The sequence below is a fragment of the Lachnellula hyalina genome (assembly GCF_007821495.1).
Source record: "Lachnellula hyalina strain CBS 185.66 chromosome Unknown contig00062, whole genome shotgun sequence".
In the NCBI taxonomy this organism is placed as follows: Eukaryota; Fungi; Ascomycota; class Leotiomycetes; order Helotiales; family Lachnaceae; genus Lachnellula; species Lachnellula hyalina.
This window is the reverse complement of record NW_022157176.1, coordinates 22,681-41,209: the sequence shown is the minus strand read 5'-3', so window position 1 is coordinate 41,209 and position 18,529 is coordinate 22,681. Positions and strand designations below refer to the sequence as shown.

General features: G+C 47.5%; 6 protein-coding genes across 6 annotated transcripts; 3 read left to right on the top strand and 3 right to left on the bottom strand.

The window, feature by feature from the left end:
• Positions 1-711: 711 nt before the first annotated feature.
• Positions 712-2,901, top strand: CGA1 (Guanine nucleotide-binding protein subunit alpha; the record flags this gene model as incomplete). The annotated part of the gene is made up of 3 exons (XM_031149343.1): positions 712-1,148; positions 1,194-2,243; positions 2,298-2,901. The coding sequence occupies 3 exons, from the start codon at positions 712-714 to the stop codon at positions 2,899-2,901; spliced, it is 2,091 nt and encodes a 696-aa protein (XP_031005581.1).
• A 264-nt stretch (positions 2,902-3,165) lies between these two features.
• Positions 3,166-3,917, bottom strand: LHYA1_G004381 (uncharacterized protein; the record flags this gene model as incomplete). The annotated part of the gene is made up of 4 exons (XM_031149342.1): positions 3,166-3,260; positions 3,324-3,473; positions 3,524-3,715; positions 3,839-3,917. The coding sequence occupies 4 exons, from the start codon at positions 3,915-3,917 to the stop codon at positions 3,166-3,168; spliced, it is 516 nt and encodes a 171-aa protein (XP_031005582.1).
• A 2,079-nt stretch (positions 3,918-5,996) lies between these two features.
• On the top strand, positions 5,997-6,968 carry citA (Esterase; the record flags this gene model as incomplete). The annotated part of the gene is made up of 3 exons (XM_031149341.1): positions 5,997-6,209; positions 6,374-6,680; positions 6,733-6,968. 3 exons carry the CDS (start codon positions 5,997-5,999, stop codon positions 6,966-6,968), a joined length of 756 nt encoding a protein of 251 aa, XP_031005583.1.
• Positions 6,969-13,355: 6,387 nt separating this feature from the next.
• On the bottom strand, positions 13,356-16,540 carry LHYA1_G004379 (Uncharacterized protein; the record flags this gene model as incomplete). Its single annotated transcript, XM_031149340.1, has 6 exons — positions 13,356-14,386; positions 14,433-15,716; positions 15,771-15,861; positions 15,956-16,234; positions 16,280-16,369; positions 16,427-16,540. 6 exons carry the CDS (start codon positions 16,538-16,540, stop codon positions 13,356-13,358), a joined length of 2,889 nt encoding a protein of 962 aa, XP_031005573.1.
• Positions 16,541-16,938: 398 nt separating this feature from the next.
• Positions 16,939-17,333, top strand: sme1 (Small nuclear ribonucleoprotein E; the record flags this gene model as incomplete). Its single annotated transcript, XM_031149339.1, has 3 exons — positions 16,939-17,079; positions 17,132-17,222; positions 17,278-17,333. 3 exons carry the CDS (start codon positions 16,939-16,941, stop codon positions 17,331-17,333), a joined length of 288 nt encoding a protein of 95 aa, XP_031005572.1.
• A 126-nt stretch (positions 17,334-17,459) lies between these two features.
• On the bottom strand, positions 17,460-18,308 carry Y106G6E.4 (putative 5-formyltetrahydrofolate cyclo-ligase; the record flags this gene model as incomplete). Its single annotated transcript, XM_031149338.1, has 2 exons — positions 17,460-18,100; positions 18,149-18,308. The coding sequence occupies 2 exons, from the start codon at positions 18,306-18,308 to the stop codon at positions 17,460-17,462; spliced, it is 801 nt and encodes a 266-aa protein (XP_031005565.1).
• Positions 18,309-18,529: the final 221 nt, after the last annotated feature.

Genomic DNA, 18,529 nt, shown 5'->3' with positions numbered 1-18,529 from the left:
GGGAGTAGCAAACTTTCTTTGTCAAGCTCTAGGCAACAGCTACATCTTAAGATCTAAACAAGCCCGTAATGGAAAAGCCGAGTTGTAGAAATAAGGAACTAGCATTATATAACATCTGAAGTAGGAATCAGATCAAAGGACGGCGGAAAAAACATATTTCGAGTACTTCTTTGGGATTTTCTGGGCCGAGACCGGGGCACAAGGTAATAGTTCTCAAGTGGGTCAGCATAAAGTTCAAACCCCTTTTCCTAGATACCACAAGTAACAGATTCAAAGATATCGTCTAAGGTAGTTATTGCGGTTGCTCTAGTACTGTAATTTTGAAATTGGACTGGCGAAGTTGATCATTACAATAACAGCGCGCGCACATCTTGAATTCTGAAAGGGTACTACCAAAGCAGAAAGAGTGTAAAAGACATAGAATGTAAAGAAACATAGTTGGGTTTGCAAATTGCCAGATGAACGGCGCCTGGAGCACGTGAGTACTTCACATAGCCACGACTGATCAGCAATAATGATAGCGTAGAAAAGTATAGTAGTAAATGCCGAACCATTTGATTGGCTGTATATTATCGTCTGTGGCTGGGTGTAGAACGGGGAAGGCTATGTAAGCGCCCAGGTCGAGGCTACAGTACGCCAGCGCACAAACGATTGAAGTGAAGAGAGCTCCTGAATTCCATCCATTTCTCAAACTAGACTTCAAGACTCAGAATGGACCCTATCTCAGTAATCGGCCTTGCTGGATCACTTGTGGGCATTAGCGATGTGATCGCGAAGAGTTTACGCCGCCTAATCGACCTCCAATCCCGATATCGAAGCGCCAGCCTTGTCGTCAGTCTTCTTATCGGGCAGCTGAGTACGCTCAAATCTGCTTTGAACCAAATCACAGACTTTGTTACTTCAAGCCTGACGAGCGTGCAAAGGCGTGAGCAACTTGTTGCGGATTTCGGGGTATCTTTGGAGAGCTGCAAGCTCTTGATTACGGTGCTAGAAGAGCGTCTTGACCAGCTGGAATACAACGACAATGGAAACTTGAATGCCAAGGGCAAGGTCGTTTTTTTGTGGGAGGAATCTGAACTGAATGCTTTCACGGCTCATCTCAACAATCAAGCCAACGCTCTTAACCTTCTCCTTACGGCTTTACACTGGTAAGCCATGACATCTTTCACCGCAGCACAATGCTAATGAGTTAGTCGGACAACTTTTGAGCGCAATGCGTTGCTCCAGGACGACGAAAGTCGCCGGATTATTAAGCGGGTGGAAGATAACAGAGCATCTCTGTTATCGCTGGGGGATTCATCGTCCAGCTATACCAGGCGCAGTAGAAGAACCGAGAATTCCAACCTCCTGGACACGGAATTCGGATTTGATAATGAAGTAATAACAACTGATGTGTACCGGGCTGCATTGAGGTCCAACTTGCAGAAAGCAGCTTCTAAGCGAGGTGATCTAGTGCTCCCCGGCACGACCGAAGGGGATAGCTCGACCCCTATGCCTACAGCTCGTCTTGACAATCTAGGGTCTGGATCCAGTCCTCTTCTCACAACCCCATTGCATGATGGTCTGGTGCTTGAGTCCCCACAAGAATTTCCTGCTTTAAGACGATGGTTTCAGACAGATGGCGCCATAACGCATACCACCGAATTTGATAGATTTAGTTCCCGATTGAGTCGAGTCGGCAGTCTGCTCAGACGCGGCGACAATGCTTCTGTATTCTCTTTCAAATCCCAAGCACAAAGCGAGGATGAAAAGCCGGACTGTCCATTGATCGCAACTTCCGAGCCATTGCCGAAACCAAAGACTGCTAGACGGCATCTGCGAACGATGGAAGCTCCGGAAGAGCTGAAGATTGAAAAGTGTGATGTCGCGGAGGAAGAATTGAAAGTGATACTCTTAGGATCCGGAAACAGCGGCAAATCGACGCTGTTTAAATCCATTGATGCCTTCAACCAGGGCGGCCTGAATCTGGAGGAGCGTTTGTGGTACAAGGAAGCTGTGTTCACGAACACGATCCAGAGTATGCGCGATATTATACAAGCTATGCGGGAGAAACTTGATTTGCCACTGAATGACAGCACAAATTATCGCCACGCACAAACGATACTATTCCCATCATCTAGCTTTGTTGGTAATTTCTTCTGTTCAGACGTGTGTCCAGCGATCGAGGCTTTATGGAAAGATGAGGGGGTGCAGCAAGCTTTTGAAAGGTCGAATAAATATATGCTGCAAGATTCGGCTGCATAGTGAGTGTTCCCTATGATGAAACTCCATTCAAGTTCTAAGGACTAAGGATGCAGCTTTTTCAACTCAGTTCGTCGTATCAGCGAAACTGATTACATTCCAACCGACGAAGACATCCGCAGGGCTCGAATCAGGAGTACTGGTATTTTCAGCACAATGGTGAAGTCTAACGGCATCACGTTTAGACTAATTGATACTGGTGGTGAGCGAAGCGAACGCAAAAAGTGGATCTCTCAATTTGAGCATATTAGCATCGCAGTCATTGTGGTTGATATCTCGGCTTACGATCTTGTCCTTTACGAAGAAACCTCCGTGAACCGTATGCAAGAAGACTTTACAATCTTTGAGAGTCTCTGCAACTCAAGATGGTTTGTGAAATCACATATCATCCTTCTCTTTACAAAGGTTGATATCCTTGAGCAAAAAAACACGAAAGTTCCTTTCAGGAGGTATTTTCCTGATTTCACTGGAAAGGAGAACAACTTACATGATGTCAAGGATTATATTGAGGTTCGGTTCGAGTCACTCAATAACCATCCCACGAAACCTGTTCAAACTATCTTCGCAAGTTTGGTCGACGAGTATGATGGTTTGGCCAACCTGGTTCTGGAAGCCATTGTTAGCCGGCTTTCACCGGGCTTGGATACTTCCCTTAAATGATTCATATAGTACACTGTGTATCCAAAGCGAGCAAAGAGTTTGTAGAAATGGAAATTCAAGTGACTTAAGTCGGAATGCCTGCGTAAAAAGACACTAGACTTGAAATAATAGATCGATGAACATCGTCGTAGCGAACTTGCATGGCTTGAACTGTGAATACAAATATATGTTGTGATTCGGAATAAGAATCGAGTTTCTGTCCCTAGACCTTCGGAATGAGAAATGTTACTTCCCACCCTTATGAGACTATAGTTTTGCCTTAGTTTACTCCGCTTTTTTCATCTTGATGGACGAGACAGTAGATGCTTGCGCAATGACATTATTGAGTCGAAGGTACATATCCACCCCCATGAAAGCGGCTAACATCAAATCAGCATGTTGTCCAAAAGGGTTGCAACAACTAAGGTGTGGAATGCACGAACAAATGGCGAGGTAAGGTCCGTACAGCTTGCATAACTCAACCTTCTCGGGCGACGGGACTGGCCAGAAAGCAAACTCAAACATGCACGTGACAGTAGTCAGGAAGACGACTGTTGAATAGGGCAGCAGAACCAGTGGGATCTTTGGGGAATCTAGTCATCGTCAGATATTGTACTGTCTCAGGTCTTGGTACGATACTAACTCCGATAAAGGCCACCTAAGGCCCAAAGCATGACTGGCGCTTGGAAGAAAAGCTCTGACCATATGAACAACTTGAAGAAGGGCGGAGTCTCAACGAAGAATCGATCGTTGTAGTTGTCGATGTAGTAGTTTTTCAGACTGAGCATGAAGCTGGGGACCATGGACGACGGGTAGATAGCTTGAAGGTCCATGACTATCACATGAGAATGGTCAGCGAAAGGCTGGAATCTCCAAAGGTCTTCCGGATACATCACAAATCATATATCCCCATCATGATTATGGGCGAATCAATTCTTGAACAATCGAGGCAACTTACGGAAAGCCATAGGTAGAGAGATACTGAAATGAATCAGGTATACGAGGTCTCGTTTGCGGGAGAAAATTGAGTCCCCCATGGTCACGAATTTGGTAGGGTAAACTCAGCAATACGGACGTTGAGAGACTAACATATGAATCGTGCTGTACCTAGTTAGTTGGCGGGACTTGCTGAGTATGTATGTTGCGAGACGTTGATCAGACTGTTGAGATGAAATGGAATCGCTACGCTACGCTACTACCTAGGCAACGTCGCTTAGAACAACGCTACTGTGTATATACATAGACCCATTCTTATGCATTCTTCAGGACTAGACTAGACTACACTATTCAAGATCAAATGTCATTCGCATAGATACTCTACTTCTTTACATCTTGCATTCCACAATGTTTTACAGCTCAAAGGTTGAGGTGTGCAAGATGATAATGAATTTGCGAAGATCCTCTTTGCCACGTGAAAGCTGAGTCTACGGCTCGCTCGTCTTTAGCTTCGACTCTTTCACTTTTCCTGTACCATGTACAGTATACAATCCTTCATAAAGAATCACCCCCCCACATAATTTTCAAGTCCGGCAATTCCCCCTCCCAATCCTTATCTTGATCCTTCTCCTCTTTCAAGGACTGGACCATTTGCTGCCGTAAAACCTCTAACTGCGATGGAATTTCATCATCCTCAAAATCATCCCAAAAATATAGCTGTTTCAGGCCCCCTAAATACTTCATATTTCTTGGAAAACTCATAGAGCCGTTCCCATCGTCATTGAACCCGAGTCTCTGAATCTTGCCCATTTCCTCTGCAGCAAATATATTCAAAATAGCTAACGGATCCTGTCCGTATCGCTGGGCCCAGCCGCCCACCAAACCAAAAAACAAAACGTCTGTCTCAAAATCAACCCAGGTTCTCTTCTCTCCAAAATGATCAAGCCACAATCTTTTCCTCCCAAAACCACCTCGATCCCATTTTCCCTCAATGCTCTTATCTAGAAGCTTTCCCGCAAATGCCAACTGATATCTTCTCTTGGCAACTTCCCTGCTCTCGCTACATGTGTACAGCGCCGAAGGTCCTCTCGGTAGCTTCGCATCACGCGGGTGTTTCCGCTGTGCATGACTGCGTTGACATTTGATAGTTGTGGAAAATGGAAGAATGGTATGAGTGAAGGATACTGAAGTCACGGTCCATGGTTCCGGCCTGCACGTAGTGCGACGAGGGTTCTTGACGACTTTGTGAGTGACATGAACATAGAGATTCAAGATCCTAGGACCTGGTAGCGCGAGATCCCATATAATGAGACGGATTTCTAGCGGGAGACGAGGGAAATATGCGAATCCAGGTTTCGGCTTGCGTCCAGTTTGCGGCTTGTAAGTTTTGTTCTTGGAGGACTGGCGAGGCTGGGCTCTGCGACGTCTGGGAAGAGCAGGTTCCAGATCGCTGGATATCATTGCGAGAGCATTCATATCAACCGATATCTATCTGGATGCTGTTTTATACAAGTCTTGGTTCGTATGTAGGATTATCGAGGGCTTGAGGGGTTTTCATAATATAGATGCGGGGGTTGTGGCTGGCAAATACATCATGCAGGTTCAGGGAATACTGACTCACCGAAAGCCTGATGTACGTATACAGTAGCATTCGGTCAGAAAGTCCGGTAGGTTTCTCCATACATACCTTTTTACGCCGTATAAAAGCTCATTTCGCCTACCCGGTACGGAGTACGTAAGACTGTATTCTTGTGAAACTATTTTCAAGATATCATATGCAACTTCATGCAATTCAACGCTGCAGGGGCTCGCTTCTGGCGAACCAAGCCAGACATGCCGAAAAATACATTTAAGATCTTACTTGTATGTAGCCTTGCAGAATGCAAACGAACATGAAAAGTGTTCTTGTAAAAAGCAGCCATATTCACTTAGAAGAAAGTGCCCTTTTAGTGAAATGCATCACATGTAAGCTCAAATCGGTGATACACGCTTTCGGTATCACATCCCGAAACACCTGCAGCACGTAAGCAGTCGCATCCTACCACCAGTACAAGACAGTCCTATCAAAAATACCAATATTTCTTCCTCGGACTTCCACCTGATCTTCCTAACTCCCATAAAGTCCAAAGTATCCGGTGCAACACAGCAACTCACACAGCCTCAAACTGTGCCCAAGGATCATGGCCCTGCCCACACCCCGCTCCCGACCCCGCATCGCCTGCTTCCACGGCGGCGGCTCCACGTCCAAAATCTACGAGTTCCAATGCGCGCGCCTAGAAGAACTGCTAAAGCCCGATTTTGAATTCGTATATTTCGAAGCCCCCTTTACACGCAGCGCCGGACCGGGCGTTCTCCCCGCGTTCGACGAAGAGAGCTTCGGGCCGTACAAGACCGTAAGGATAACTGGCTCTTTGATTTTAACCTACCCCCTTCTGTTATGTTTCGTCTTATGTATTCCAACTACTCCTTACATTTTCCCAAAAAGGGAACTTGCTCTCCTTCTGCTCTCAATAAATACACTCTTGAAGAGGAAATAACTAATTCCCCCGTGATCTAGTGGTTCAAGAGCGAGGATCCGGAGCTGCAGGATGGGAGTGGCTATGATGGTGCGAGGGATGGCGTGCAGAGGGTGTGGGAGATGATGCGGGGTGCTGGGGATGACGGCGAGTGGGTTGCTGCTATGGGGTTTAGTCAGGGGAGTAGGGTTGTGGGGGGACTTTTGCTGGATCAGCAGTTGAGGGGGAAGGCGGGGCGGAAGGAGGACGGGGATATTGAGCTGAAGTTTGGAGTGCTTTGCATGGGCGGTGGAGCTCCCATGATTTCAGTCATGTCACGTGGTTGGTCCCCCTTTCCTCTCCTCATGTGTGTGTGGGTATGTGGATCCGAGGTAAGCCTTTGATTGACTGACTTCGATAGATGCCTCTTCACATGGCGAGCTTGAGCTAGTGTCAATCCCGACGTTCCATCTCCACGGGCTCAAGGACGCGAATCTGTTTCCGGGGAGAAAGCAAATAGCTACGTACTATGATCCGCAGACGACGAAGCTGATGGAGATTGATTACCATCATGCTATGCCTTGGAATCATGACGATCTACATGGTTTTGCAAAGTTTCTCAGAGACGCGTATAGTGCTACTCAAAGCAAACCATGAGCGTTGATTATATTGGATATGTTCTACGGTTGCTCGTTTCGAGGAAGCTTCCTAGGATTAAGCGTGATTGGGAATGCGGCGGCTTTCGCATAAATTTGCAGTTGATAGACCTCTAGATTTGCAATGCTGCACTCGGGTTTAATCGAGGTCTAAATTACGAAATTACATTTAGATTTTCTCTCATACAAAAATACAAAGCCAGGTTCACAAGGAATTTCCCTTCTGTTTGGTGGTGAAAGTGCTCAAGTGTGAGATTGATACTTGTTACATCCTTTGGAAATGGTTGATTCCCTTCATCGGTCAATTATATGCGTTAAGGGGTGTGGTAAAAATATTTTATGGCATAAAACCCAGCGCTCAGAAAGATGATATGTCATTGTACTTAGACATAAAGGCATTTAGGAGCCTTCATAGTTTTTATAAAGAAAATCGATAGTTCTTTTATCGGGCTTGATAACCGACCCGTGTCTGCTTTGGATAATTATCTGTTTATTGCTACCGCCACTTTGCGGGAACTCAAACTTTTTCAAATCACAACCCCCACTCCAAGAACTACTCTCGTCAACATGGCCAAATAAAATTAATTAATTAAACGGGACGTAAAATAAAATCCAGAACTTCCACTACAAATACTCATGACCTAGCAAGCCATATGCTCTTCGTGGTCTCTTCAGGAGATGCAATATGACTGACTTTGTCCCGTTTTCTATTCACATTTGATAGTCATAGGTCACACCTGTCATATAATGGGATAGAAGCAATCTATATGAACTTGAGAACACCTTCTACAATAAACGTGGCAGGTGTAGCCAGCTTCAGAGAGCAACGCTCTACATGCCCTGTCACGGAACGGTCCGAATGTTTTCCCGTTAAAACGCACACTCGTTCTCTTAACCACAAGCATATTTTCTTTAAATTGTTACGTTGCCAATGATCACGAAGCTGTTTTTTATCAACCCTTCTTAATCGATTCAAAGAAGGAAAATAGATCTATTGATATGACCCACCCTAGGTATGGGTGGTATTCTTGAAGCAGTACGCGTTATACCAGACATTTTCTCTTTCTCGGGGAATGGAGGCCTCTTCAAGAGCACGTAATCAGTGACACTTATGCAAATGGCAGGCTGACATTTACTGGCAGTCCGTTTGAAAGAAAAAAGCAACCGCTTGAAGTCCAAGTCATGATTTCTAAAGCATTTTCAAGTCGTTACAGTAAGTAGTTCCAAACAAAATACAATTCAAGTGTATGCGACTGGAAGCTTACTCCACTTAGAGTCTGGTATATATATTCTGAAAGGGGGTCTGCTCAATGAAGTAACAAATGATAACTTGTCAGCGCTATGAAGACCAAACTTGGAACGTCCAATGGAGGGGTATAAAGTTTCATGTGACCAAGGGCTGGAGGTCATTCATGCTTACCTCTTCGATGGTTGAGTTGATGAGAGCCTCACTTCACTTCACTTCAATGCTTGCCTCATTGAAAGTTCTTTGGTTGGCGATTCTGTTACCACCGTGTCGGTGTCGGTGGTTGCTATTTCTATTGTCGGTTCGGATAATCCTTTTACCTAATCCCGGCCCCACTCTGTACTACGGTCAAAAAAAGAGGGTCTGTCTGCCTTAGTCTTAGCGCCAAGTACTGTACGTCTGGCAAAAAAAAAGGTTAATCCTACACCGCTGCTCCTTTGAGACATCCCACTGCACTGCACTGCACTCCTTGGATGAGTTGAATATCTCTCGGATCTATCTCCACGTACACTTACCCACTGCTATTCACATTCACACAATACAGATCAACCTTCTTCATATTTGCATTGCGCCAAACTATCTCTGCTTGCCGGCCGCTGACTCTGCATTTCTCTTTCGCCCTTACTTGAAGTTACTTCTTCGAATCACTTGTCCTGTACAGTACCGTAGGGCTGCTCCCGGCTTGACGTTCAATCAAGCTATCGACATCGACATTGCGGGGGCGCGCGCACGCGTCCGACTTCAGAGACTTCAGAGACTGCAAAGATTTGCAAAGATGGGTCGTCGACCAAATCGTAAGCCCCCTTTCCGCATTCTCCCTTCTCTCCTACCTTCTCTCCTGCCTTCTCTCCCCTCCCCTCCCATCCCCGGGCCTTGCGATCATTTTGCATGCTCCAAGTACAACATCTCCTGTCTGTCCTACTACCAGCACAAGGAATCTTCCCTCCTCAGTTATACATATCAATTGCCTTGTCATTCACTTTGTTCCTCGAGGGCGGCGACGCGCTTCTCCATCTACCTATATCGTGCAGGCAATTTGCCTACTCTAGCATGAGCACGAGCAGGAGTATAACACACGTCAAGGCATATTGAGTGTCCATTCAGCTTTACTGGGGCACCTTCTCTCTACCTGAAATTGAATTTTCCCCTGAAGGACATGTCCTATCCAGAACCATAGCTTTCACTCTTTCTCTTTACCAATCTGGCGTTCCAGGGTAATTGCTGACTTAGCTCTCTGTGCAGCTATTATTGTAAAGAACTTCAACCGCGGTAGCAAGCTGACAGACCACTCCAACCGCTATGCACACACATGCAAGCACTGCGGAAGCAATTTCCCCAAGGGACGCGTTGACAACCTGATTACACATGCCGTTAAGTTTTGCCCTTCGATCAATCCCCAGGCACGTGTCGAGGCTCTTGGGGACTATGCCCAACAGGCCGGGACCAATGATGCTGTCAATAGCCATGCCACTTTCGCCCCAACCATGAGCGCAGTGGCCGGCCAGCAACAGCAGATTCCTGGCCACGGTCTGGACGCCCTCGCCTATGCGGCTCTGAACGATGGCCAGGCTAATGGCCAACCCCAGGTCCAAGCCCAAACTCATTACGCCCTTGATCACGCCATGATGGTTGGGGGCAACGGCGACGACTACAGAGGGCAAGACCAAGATCAAGATGAGCAGGTCGAAGTCGAGGTTTCAGCTGCAAAGCGGCCGAAGTTAAAGATGGCGACGGCATATACCATGACCACTCCGCCACCCCGGTTGGATATTCCCCGTGGCAGGGGTCGTCGAGGTCCTGGCAGCCGTGGCGGTCGTAGAAGTCGAGCTCTCGCTCGTAAGCGCCTCTTTTGCCCTTTTCTACTTTGCTATATTTTACATCCACATTCGCATTAATATTTACACATTCACATGCTAACCTGCGCTGCCCTTACAGGTTCCCACGGCCAGCCTCCCTCCCCCTTTGATGGCAGTGGCTCATACACCGAGTCTCAACAACCATCTTATGCTGCCAGTGGCCATATTTTTGACTTGCAGCCCGAATTTTCACTATCACAGTCACACTCCTATCCCAGTGACTCTCATCGTCGAGAATCCTATCCCGACCCAGACCAAGAGAAATACGACCCGCCATCGCCAAATATAGATCCGTCTCTGCAGCAATTGGAGCCGAGTATTGAGAATGCGGCATTCGGTGTTCCTTCAGATGGCTATTATGAGCAAGATCAAGCCCAGGATCACTTCGGTGGTCGCGAGGGCGGACTTGAACTCCCGGACAGCAACTTCAGTCAAATTGCTACACTCCGATCACCCGACCGTGAACACTCATATCACGTGCCCGACCACACAAACGCCCCCATGACAGGTTATGTGGGGGAGGAACTTAATGCAGACGACCATTATGTCTTTGGGCCGCGGCCACAGCGAGCTCCTGCGTATCAGCCCCATGAACCTGCTCCCTTCGAGCAGCCTTTTGCCAACTCCGGCCCTGCCTCCTTCGCCCCTCGACAATCCATTTCTGCAGCGCCGTCTCATTTTGGAGCAGATGTCGACAGCGCAGAGCGTGAGAATGGCAAGCGTAACCACAAGCAGCGACTTCGTGGTAAATTTAATGACACCCGGAAGAGAGAGGTCCAGGCCGTCAGAAAGCTCGGCGCCTGTCTTCGTTGCCGCATGCTCAAGAAGCCCTGTTCTCAAGGAGATCCATGTGAGGCTTGCGAGAAGATCGAGGACCCGAGACTTTGGCATTTTGAGTGCACACGAACCCGCTTGGAGACTGCGTTCAACCATTTCAGTAGCGGCATTCATAGTACTTCTGCTTACGCCAACGAAATCACTCCGCTGCGAAATGAATCGCCCTTCGACTCCGCCAAGACCATCATTGACGCCACTCAAGCCATCGATCTCCCTATATTCCTTTCCATACAATCCAATCACGGCTGGCCATTGCCCCGTGGCGAGCGTGAGGATCTGAATCTCGGTAGTCTCCTCCCCAGCATCGAAAGCAATGTTGAAGCAAGTCACTTTGTATCGCTTGCCGGTAATTCTCATATCGTAGATCTTGCAGATGGAACTGCGCTTGCTGCTGGTGTCATCTCTGATGTTGCTGCCGCACATGCTGTTAACCATGGTGCATTCCCTATCTCTCTTGTCAGCAGCAAGGCTCAGGAGGAGATTTTTGTTCTGAACCATGAGAGCAATGATATCCCAATAATGATCCGCGTTTACGTACAGGAGATGCTTCCGCACTTTGTCGCTAATGAGCCTTCTGACTTTATGCGCGTAGTCCTTGATATTGCGCAAACAAAGGCCGCACAGTTCGACCATGACCACCCTGAATTCGAGTCTGCTGCGACTCCCAAGAAAGGCCACCCCGATGACAAATATAACATCGTCAAGTTGTCGCTTGAGATGTGGGCCGTGGTTAAAGTCCTCCTGGAGACCGACCTAACATGGTCCCTTTCAAAGCGTACTGCCGATGAAGAGATCGGCTCTGGTCGTATCATCTTGCCTCATGAAGAATCTTACCACTTAATCGTTTTACAGCTCAAGGCTGCTGCCGAGACGAAGGCAGCAGATCTAGTCAAGCAGGTTGTCGGCATTGTCGAGCGTCAGCTTCTTAAGGCCACGAGCAAGACGCATTTTGACTTGTTTATTGTTGGCTTGCTTATCTTAAACACATTGGAGAAGGCGACTTGGCTCTTTGAGAAGTTTAATCGACCTACGTATGTCGTTGCTTTCCCTCTGCAAGGAGATGACGAGGGTCCAAATGCGTTCCTTGATGCCCGCCTTTCAATTGTCAAGCTGATGAACATCCTGCTGCGCATGCGCGGTGTCCCACCTCCGACCTACGAGGACAGCGATGGCATTCTGACCACCCGCCATGATGACGAGAGTCGCGCTTTCTACGACCGCATTCATCTATCTCGTAAGTTACAACAGTAACCCAATCTCTGGCAGTTTAAGCTAACATATCCATAGATGCGTACGTCTTGAAACGTTTCCAAATGGACCTTTTGAACGAGTTTGTCATGGATAATTCTCGGTCATACGAGCTCAATCTCTGCTCTTGGCTTCTACTTCCAGCCGAAGACCTCCCCAAGGAAGCCGTTCCGAAGAAGATCGCCGCGACCAAGAAGGAGTCAAAGCCTAGAAAGCACAGCTACTAAGCACCTTCATCCTTCCACTCACCACACATACTTTTCACGAATGTTCACGAAGATATAACGGGTCACGACTCACGATTTACGAATATTCAGGGAAGGCAAGCCGTCTAGGAAAACTGCAAGTTGTTTGATTACCGGCCTTCATTTACTTTTGTACTTTACCATATGGACGCACAGTCAGGCGGCATCGCTGGTTCGATCTTGCGCAGAACTGGCAATGTTCATACACTCCGAACCCCCCGTTTGGCAAGTACGAGCTGTTTTTCACGCCACAGTATGCGCTTCGTCTGCCTTTGACGCTCCCGTACTTTTCTTTTTAATGTCTAGAGCATATGCCGATGCTGATACCCTGTACAATTACAATCATAATGGAAACCATTAAGAAACATAATTCCTACGGAAACAAGCCTAATTTGTGCCATCCGTAAGGCCTAGCGTGCTTCATGTAACCATTAATAACATGCCTCTAAACCAAGGCTCGAATGAAACCTAGTCGTCTATGCCGACAATCAGACACTTTCATGGCGGAAAGCAAACCTGCCAGAGCTTCCGTTTCTGACGCATACCTATGGAATCCGAGATGATTTTTGACAAAGAAATATTCTACATCTTGTCAACTTTATTTATATGCATACACATCTCTATCATATCCCGTGGGCAGTACCATCGCCCGAATTACATGACGAAATAGACTGTATTCACTAGGATGAACCAAATATCCGGCACCGGTCCAAGATGACCACCCATTTTATCAGTGTAAACATCAGCTTGCATCCGTCCATCCAGACTCCATCCTATACCAGCCATCACATGTCCTCCAAGTCATTCCATTCGCTAAACGCTCTCTCATCTGCAACCATTTCCATTCCATTCCATCATTTCTCTATACCACACACCCAGGGAAACCACCAACCTCCTTCGCTATGCCATGCAATCAAACGCAAAAAACCTCAAGCAATCATATCCGAAAGGGTATCTTAGGCATTGAAATGAAATCTCTCAGCTTCTAGCCGACCCAGCCCGTCTCGAGGCGCAACATATCTTCGTCGATAGATGTTGGTGAAGTCTTGAAGAAGAATGCGGACCTTCCTATGTCCGTCCTCTCCAAGCGCTAGTCGCTCCCTTATGCCCGCCATGAGCTTGTCGATCTCGGCTTCGCGAACAGTGCCAGACGGCAGCATTCGCACAGTTTTGTCAACCCAGGTGGCAGTTTGCTGTGGTAGAAGTTGGAACAAGCCCAATAACGCACCACTACCATCGGTGAAACAATCACTGGGAAATGTGATCATCATGCCAGCCATAATTTGCTTCACCAAGAATTCCCCATTCGAGATGATAAGCTCCTGTACGGCTTGCTTTATTTCTGGGGGATTTGGGCTGTTGGTGGAGCTTGGAGGATTGTCACCACCATATCCAATGACATCGCGGAGGTAATGTAAAGTGGCGATGAGTGGATCGCGTTGCTCTAAAGCGAGTGCGGAGATGCCTGCCTGGAATATCGGAGTAAATAGTGGTGAGCGGATTAGCTTGTAGGGGTAGTAGAGTAGAGCATCAGTGAGAAGTCGATAGAAATCCTCAATGACATCTGGGAGATCAGTAGGAGGTAGATCGCTCATCATTTGTAGCATATTTGTTGCTTGAGCCTCGAAAAAGGCGTAGATGGCCTCGGTCGTCTGCTCATCCACGTGCTCTCGATCCTCGGAGAACTCGCGCAAGATGGCGGCAGTGACCCAGAGGAAGCAGCCTTGCTTTGAGGCAGCAAATCCACTGGCAAGTTTATTGGCCATCTGGGGAAGTAAGGGCGCCATTGCTGTGCGGTATGATATTATCATAAATCGCCAGCAGCGGCAGATCCGTTCACAAATCGGTGTGAAGCCAACGAAACTGTCCAGGATTGTGGACAAGATGGGGAAAATTTCATTGCAGTACTTGACAGCGGGATTTTCTTGTCCAGGTTCAACATAAGGTGTGACAATTTGAATGAACCATGTGATCAACCCGACGAGATCTATTGTTGTCAGTAAAGCGCATCATCAAGGAGGGTATTTACAAACCTGCAACTGCTAATTTTCCGTCCTCATCAGAAGCCGCATTAGCTCTTACCATCAATCTAGCCATCAATGGATCACAGTAGAGCTTCATGAGCTCGAAAGTCTGCGAAGGTGGCTGAACAGCAACGACTGAGGCAACACCTTCGGTCAACTCTTCTTGACTTATGCCAGGTAATTTGTCAAGCGTCTGGTCGTAGAATTGCTGGAGCTGTACTACTTGACTACCTAGAAGGTGCTTGCAGTCTGTACAGAAGAATTTCATCGACATGGCGGCAGCTCGCACAATCTCCTTGGAATCGGTTCCAAAAGATGACACGATATATTGAAACTGAGATTCTAGATATTCCGGATGATTTGCAGTCCATTCAGTGTAACGTCCAAGGACCATAATAGTGGCAAATCGCAGCTTCTCATGGTGGGGAATTTGGACAATCAAAGGCATGATCTGTGGCAAAATGATGTCCTCTTCTTTGTCAACCATTCTTCCCATAGCACGCATGCTAAAGAGAGGGGCTTCGAGTTGCTGCCAGTGTGGAACTGAAGTTGCAGTAGCTTGGCTTGCATAGGAAGCCATCCATGCCTTGATACGTTCCAGTACTTTAGAAAGGCATTCAGTGACCCCCATAATCTCGCAGCAGTCTTTGAGGGCATCGCCCATGTGATGTCTGAACTCGCGGAATTTTTCCTCTGCTTCTCGGTCTCCATCAAACAAGTCCGTCTCGTTCGATCCAGCTGCAGATGGGAATTCAAGTTGCTTCAGTAAGATATCCACAAGCTTGGCATAGATGTCCACGTATTGGACTCGGGCTTCAATGTATCTCTCAAGGATGAGGTAGAGCTTCAACTCATACCAGAATAGGAAAGTCAAACCAATAGCATCTCGGTCCATGTCTAAAGCCGCACATTCCAATACTGCTGATACTAGAGGTCGGAAAACCGCAGGCTCACGAGCAATCAAGACCACCCATGATTCTCCCGCTTCGGCAAAGATTCGAGTTATACCTTTGAAAAGTTCTGTATCTTCCTGCTCTGCTGCTTGGCGAATCCGAGGCTGGAGTGCAATAACTCGAGGCAAGAGGATCTGGATTGTTGGGAGATACTCATCCACATCCCGTGTCTCCCTGAAAATGGCACAGAGACAATCTGTAGCAGTATCGAAGGACCTTTCGGAATCTAAAGCGCTGAGCACAACGTCCAGGAGGGGCGAATTTACAACGTCGGCAACAGGCACTTCGCGAAGCCAGGATGTGACGACCTCAAGAAGCTGAGGGTTGGTCGCGGCGGTGGCTAATGAGGAGTTTCAGCTAAGTATCATGAAGAGTGGGCGCGGTACAACCATACCTGATGATTGAGCATAACTGATCAAAAGTTGTACTACTATACGAGCATTGTCGCCTAATAGCTCCTGCGTTCTCTGGTGCAACTCATCTTCCTAGTATCACGCATTAGATTCTGATATAGATTATTTCTCGCCGACCACACGTCGTCGTTAATTCTCTCGGGATGGTGTCTATCGGCCCACATACAGTCAAATTGATTTTTCGTCCTTCGGTAACTTCTTCGGGAAGAACTTTAAGGAAGTCCAGGATACAGGCGTAGCTTTCGGCATTGTTGCCCAGTGTTGAAACCACCAACGGCACCACATCCTTCCACCCCGTCATCTGGATCGCCAGAATAGCCAGACAAACACAAAGTTGAATTCGAATCGGTCGGGGCCCAGTCGCGAAGGCTTTCAACAGCTCTAGGAGCTGGTCTCGTAGGGATGGAAGAGCATCCGGGGGTATCTGGTTAACATCGTAGGTAATCTAACGAGTCAGTACTTGAACTCCAAGCAGCTCTCGAGTACGTACCTTTCCCCTCAACGTTGTAGCAGCAAACAGTTGTGCCTCTGGTTCAGCCCCAGACTGTAGGATCCCAATCGTAACCTGCCATGCCTCGGTCTGTAGAATGAATGAGCCTCGTCAACAAGTTTGCTAGGTGGGTCGAGATTGACGTACCGACTTCTGGAAGCTCTCTAGGTACTGGTGAGCCGCTTTCTTCTGTTCCCTTTGGCCATCTCGCATAGTGGCCATTGCCGTCAGGACAGGCGCATGGGCGGCCATAGTCACCATTTTTGAGGATGGAGGGGCAGGCGACGGAAAGGAAAATATGCGGTTTAGACGTGCAGGGAAGTCATGTAACAGCTGCGACTGTGCTGTTTAGTTCTGACCAGGTTCCGTATAGTATTAAGTCGAAGAAAGAAGGCAGCGCCGAGTACTAAAATTGGGAGAAGAGGGTGCCTGTTACTGTATCAGGAGCAAGACCGTATCATAAGAAGGCAGTGGCCCACCACCACCAAATAAATCACTAGCGCGCAAACCAGCAGCCTTGTCGTAGAAGCCGCACCCAACCCTCCCCTCCTAGACACCAACGCACCCTAAAATTGCAACCACGACCTCGAGCGCAAATACTAAAGCACCTCTACCAGCTTCAGCATTCCCGAATTATCACCAACTCACGCGACTTCAACATGAATCGAGGCGGCGGAGGTGGTGGGCGCAAGGTCCTTCTCCCACCCATCAACTTTATCTTCAAGCTCCTGCAGCAGCACTCTACTGTCCAGATCTGGCTATACGAGCAGTTGGCGATCCGAATCGAGGGCAAGATTAGGGTCAGTGGTCTAGAATGTAAAATAGTGGTCTTTTGCTAACGAGAGCGCCTAGGGGTTTGACGAATTTATGAACCTGGTCATTGACGATGCTGTGGAGGTCAAGCAAGCAACGAAGACGACTGAGGAGAGCAGGAGACAATTGGGTATGGAATCAAGGCTTATGCTGCAAAATAGTTAGAACGCTAACTTATACTCTAGGCCAAATACTGTTGAAGGGGGACAATGTTTCGTTAATTCAGAGTCTGAATGGATAGAGGATATACAAAAGGCGTTTTGAATTCATTTGGTTTTCTACAATGGCCAAAAGCATCATGGGATTTGAGCCGGTTGTCTGGAGGAGTTTGATATGTCATTCGGTTCAGCTATGAGAATTACTGGCTTCATGCAGCGCCTTGCACGAGTCTTCCATCTCCCACCAACAACCCGTGCAGAAGATGGTCGTGCTCTCCAATAGGCACAGGCGGATCAGTCTCGGCCTGCATAAGTTGCTCATGAAGAGCTAGACCATACAACAATACATCTGCTCCTGGACTCTCTGGTGGTTCCTTTGTCTGTGACCCTCGACCTTGCATGTATCTATGCAGGAAATAGTCATAGAACCCCTTTCCGTGACCAAGACGTCTCACATATCCACTTTCCGGGTCCGTATCAAAGGCCACTCCTGGCATCAGGATCATGTCTAGCTGCCGGGTCTCTTTCTTCGTTGAGTTCCCAAGTATATGCTCTCGTTCTCGGATATTTTCTGCGTCAATGGTAGGTATTCCCCAGCCGTCTCGCGTCAGGGAATCATAATCCGAAAGCGAACGAAGGTCTACCATCTCCATCACTGAGCGTGGGGTGTTAGGCGATGGAGTCTGAGACTTGTGAAGGTAGGGTACGAAGACTTGTTTTCCGGATTCAAGAGCATGGCGAACAATGGCATCTGTCTGAATCTCTCCAGTGGGCATTGACAAGTAGACCCCAATGTGTTTTGCATTTTGATATACTTTAAAGCTTGTGATCCTTTCGAAAACCGCTGTGCCTAGGACATGTTTAATGATATAATAAAATCAATGGGGTAAGAACTTACTCTGGACATTAATAGATTCCTGGCTGATTGTGGAGAGTTTCTGCTTCATGGCAGAACGCAATTCCTTCTTTGCTAACTTTATTGCAGCTGAAGATGCCATATTTCCTGCGCTCTTCAGGTTCCGCATACTCTCCTGGTGCTCTCCCCCTTCACCACCCATATCAGACTAGATTTCAAAATTATTGTCACGAGATGTTAGTGGGGTCGTGATTTTCAAGTGTAACTCGTACTCGTACTCGTACTAGTGGCGCAGCCCCTGTCCCGTTTACGACCCTCTAAAAGCTTGGCGCATACAGTAATAATCCAACTTCGATTTGTACTTCACCCTTCGTACCTCCCTAACGACAATTTACTTCACTCGCTCGCTCACCTCCATCATCA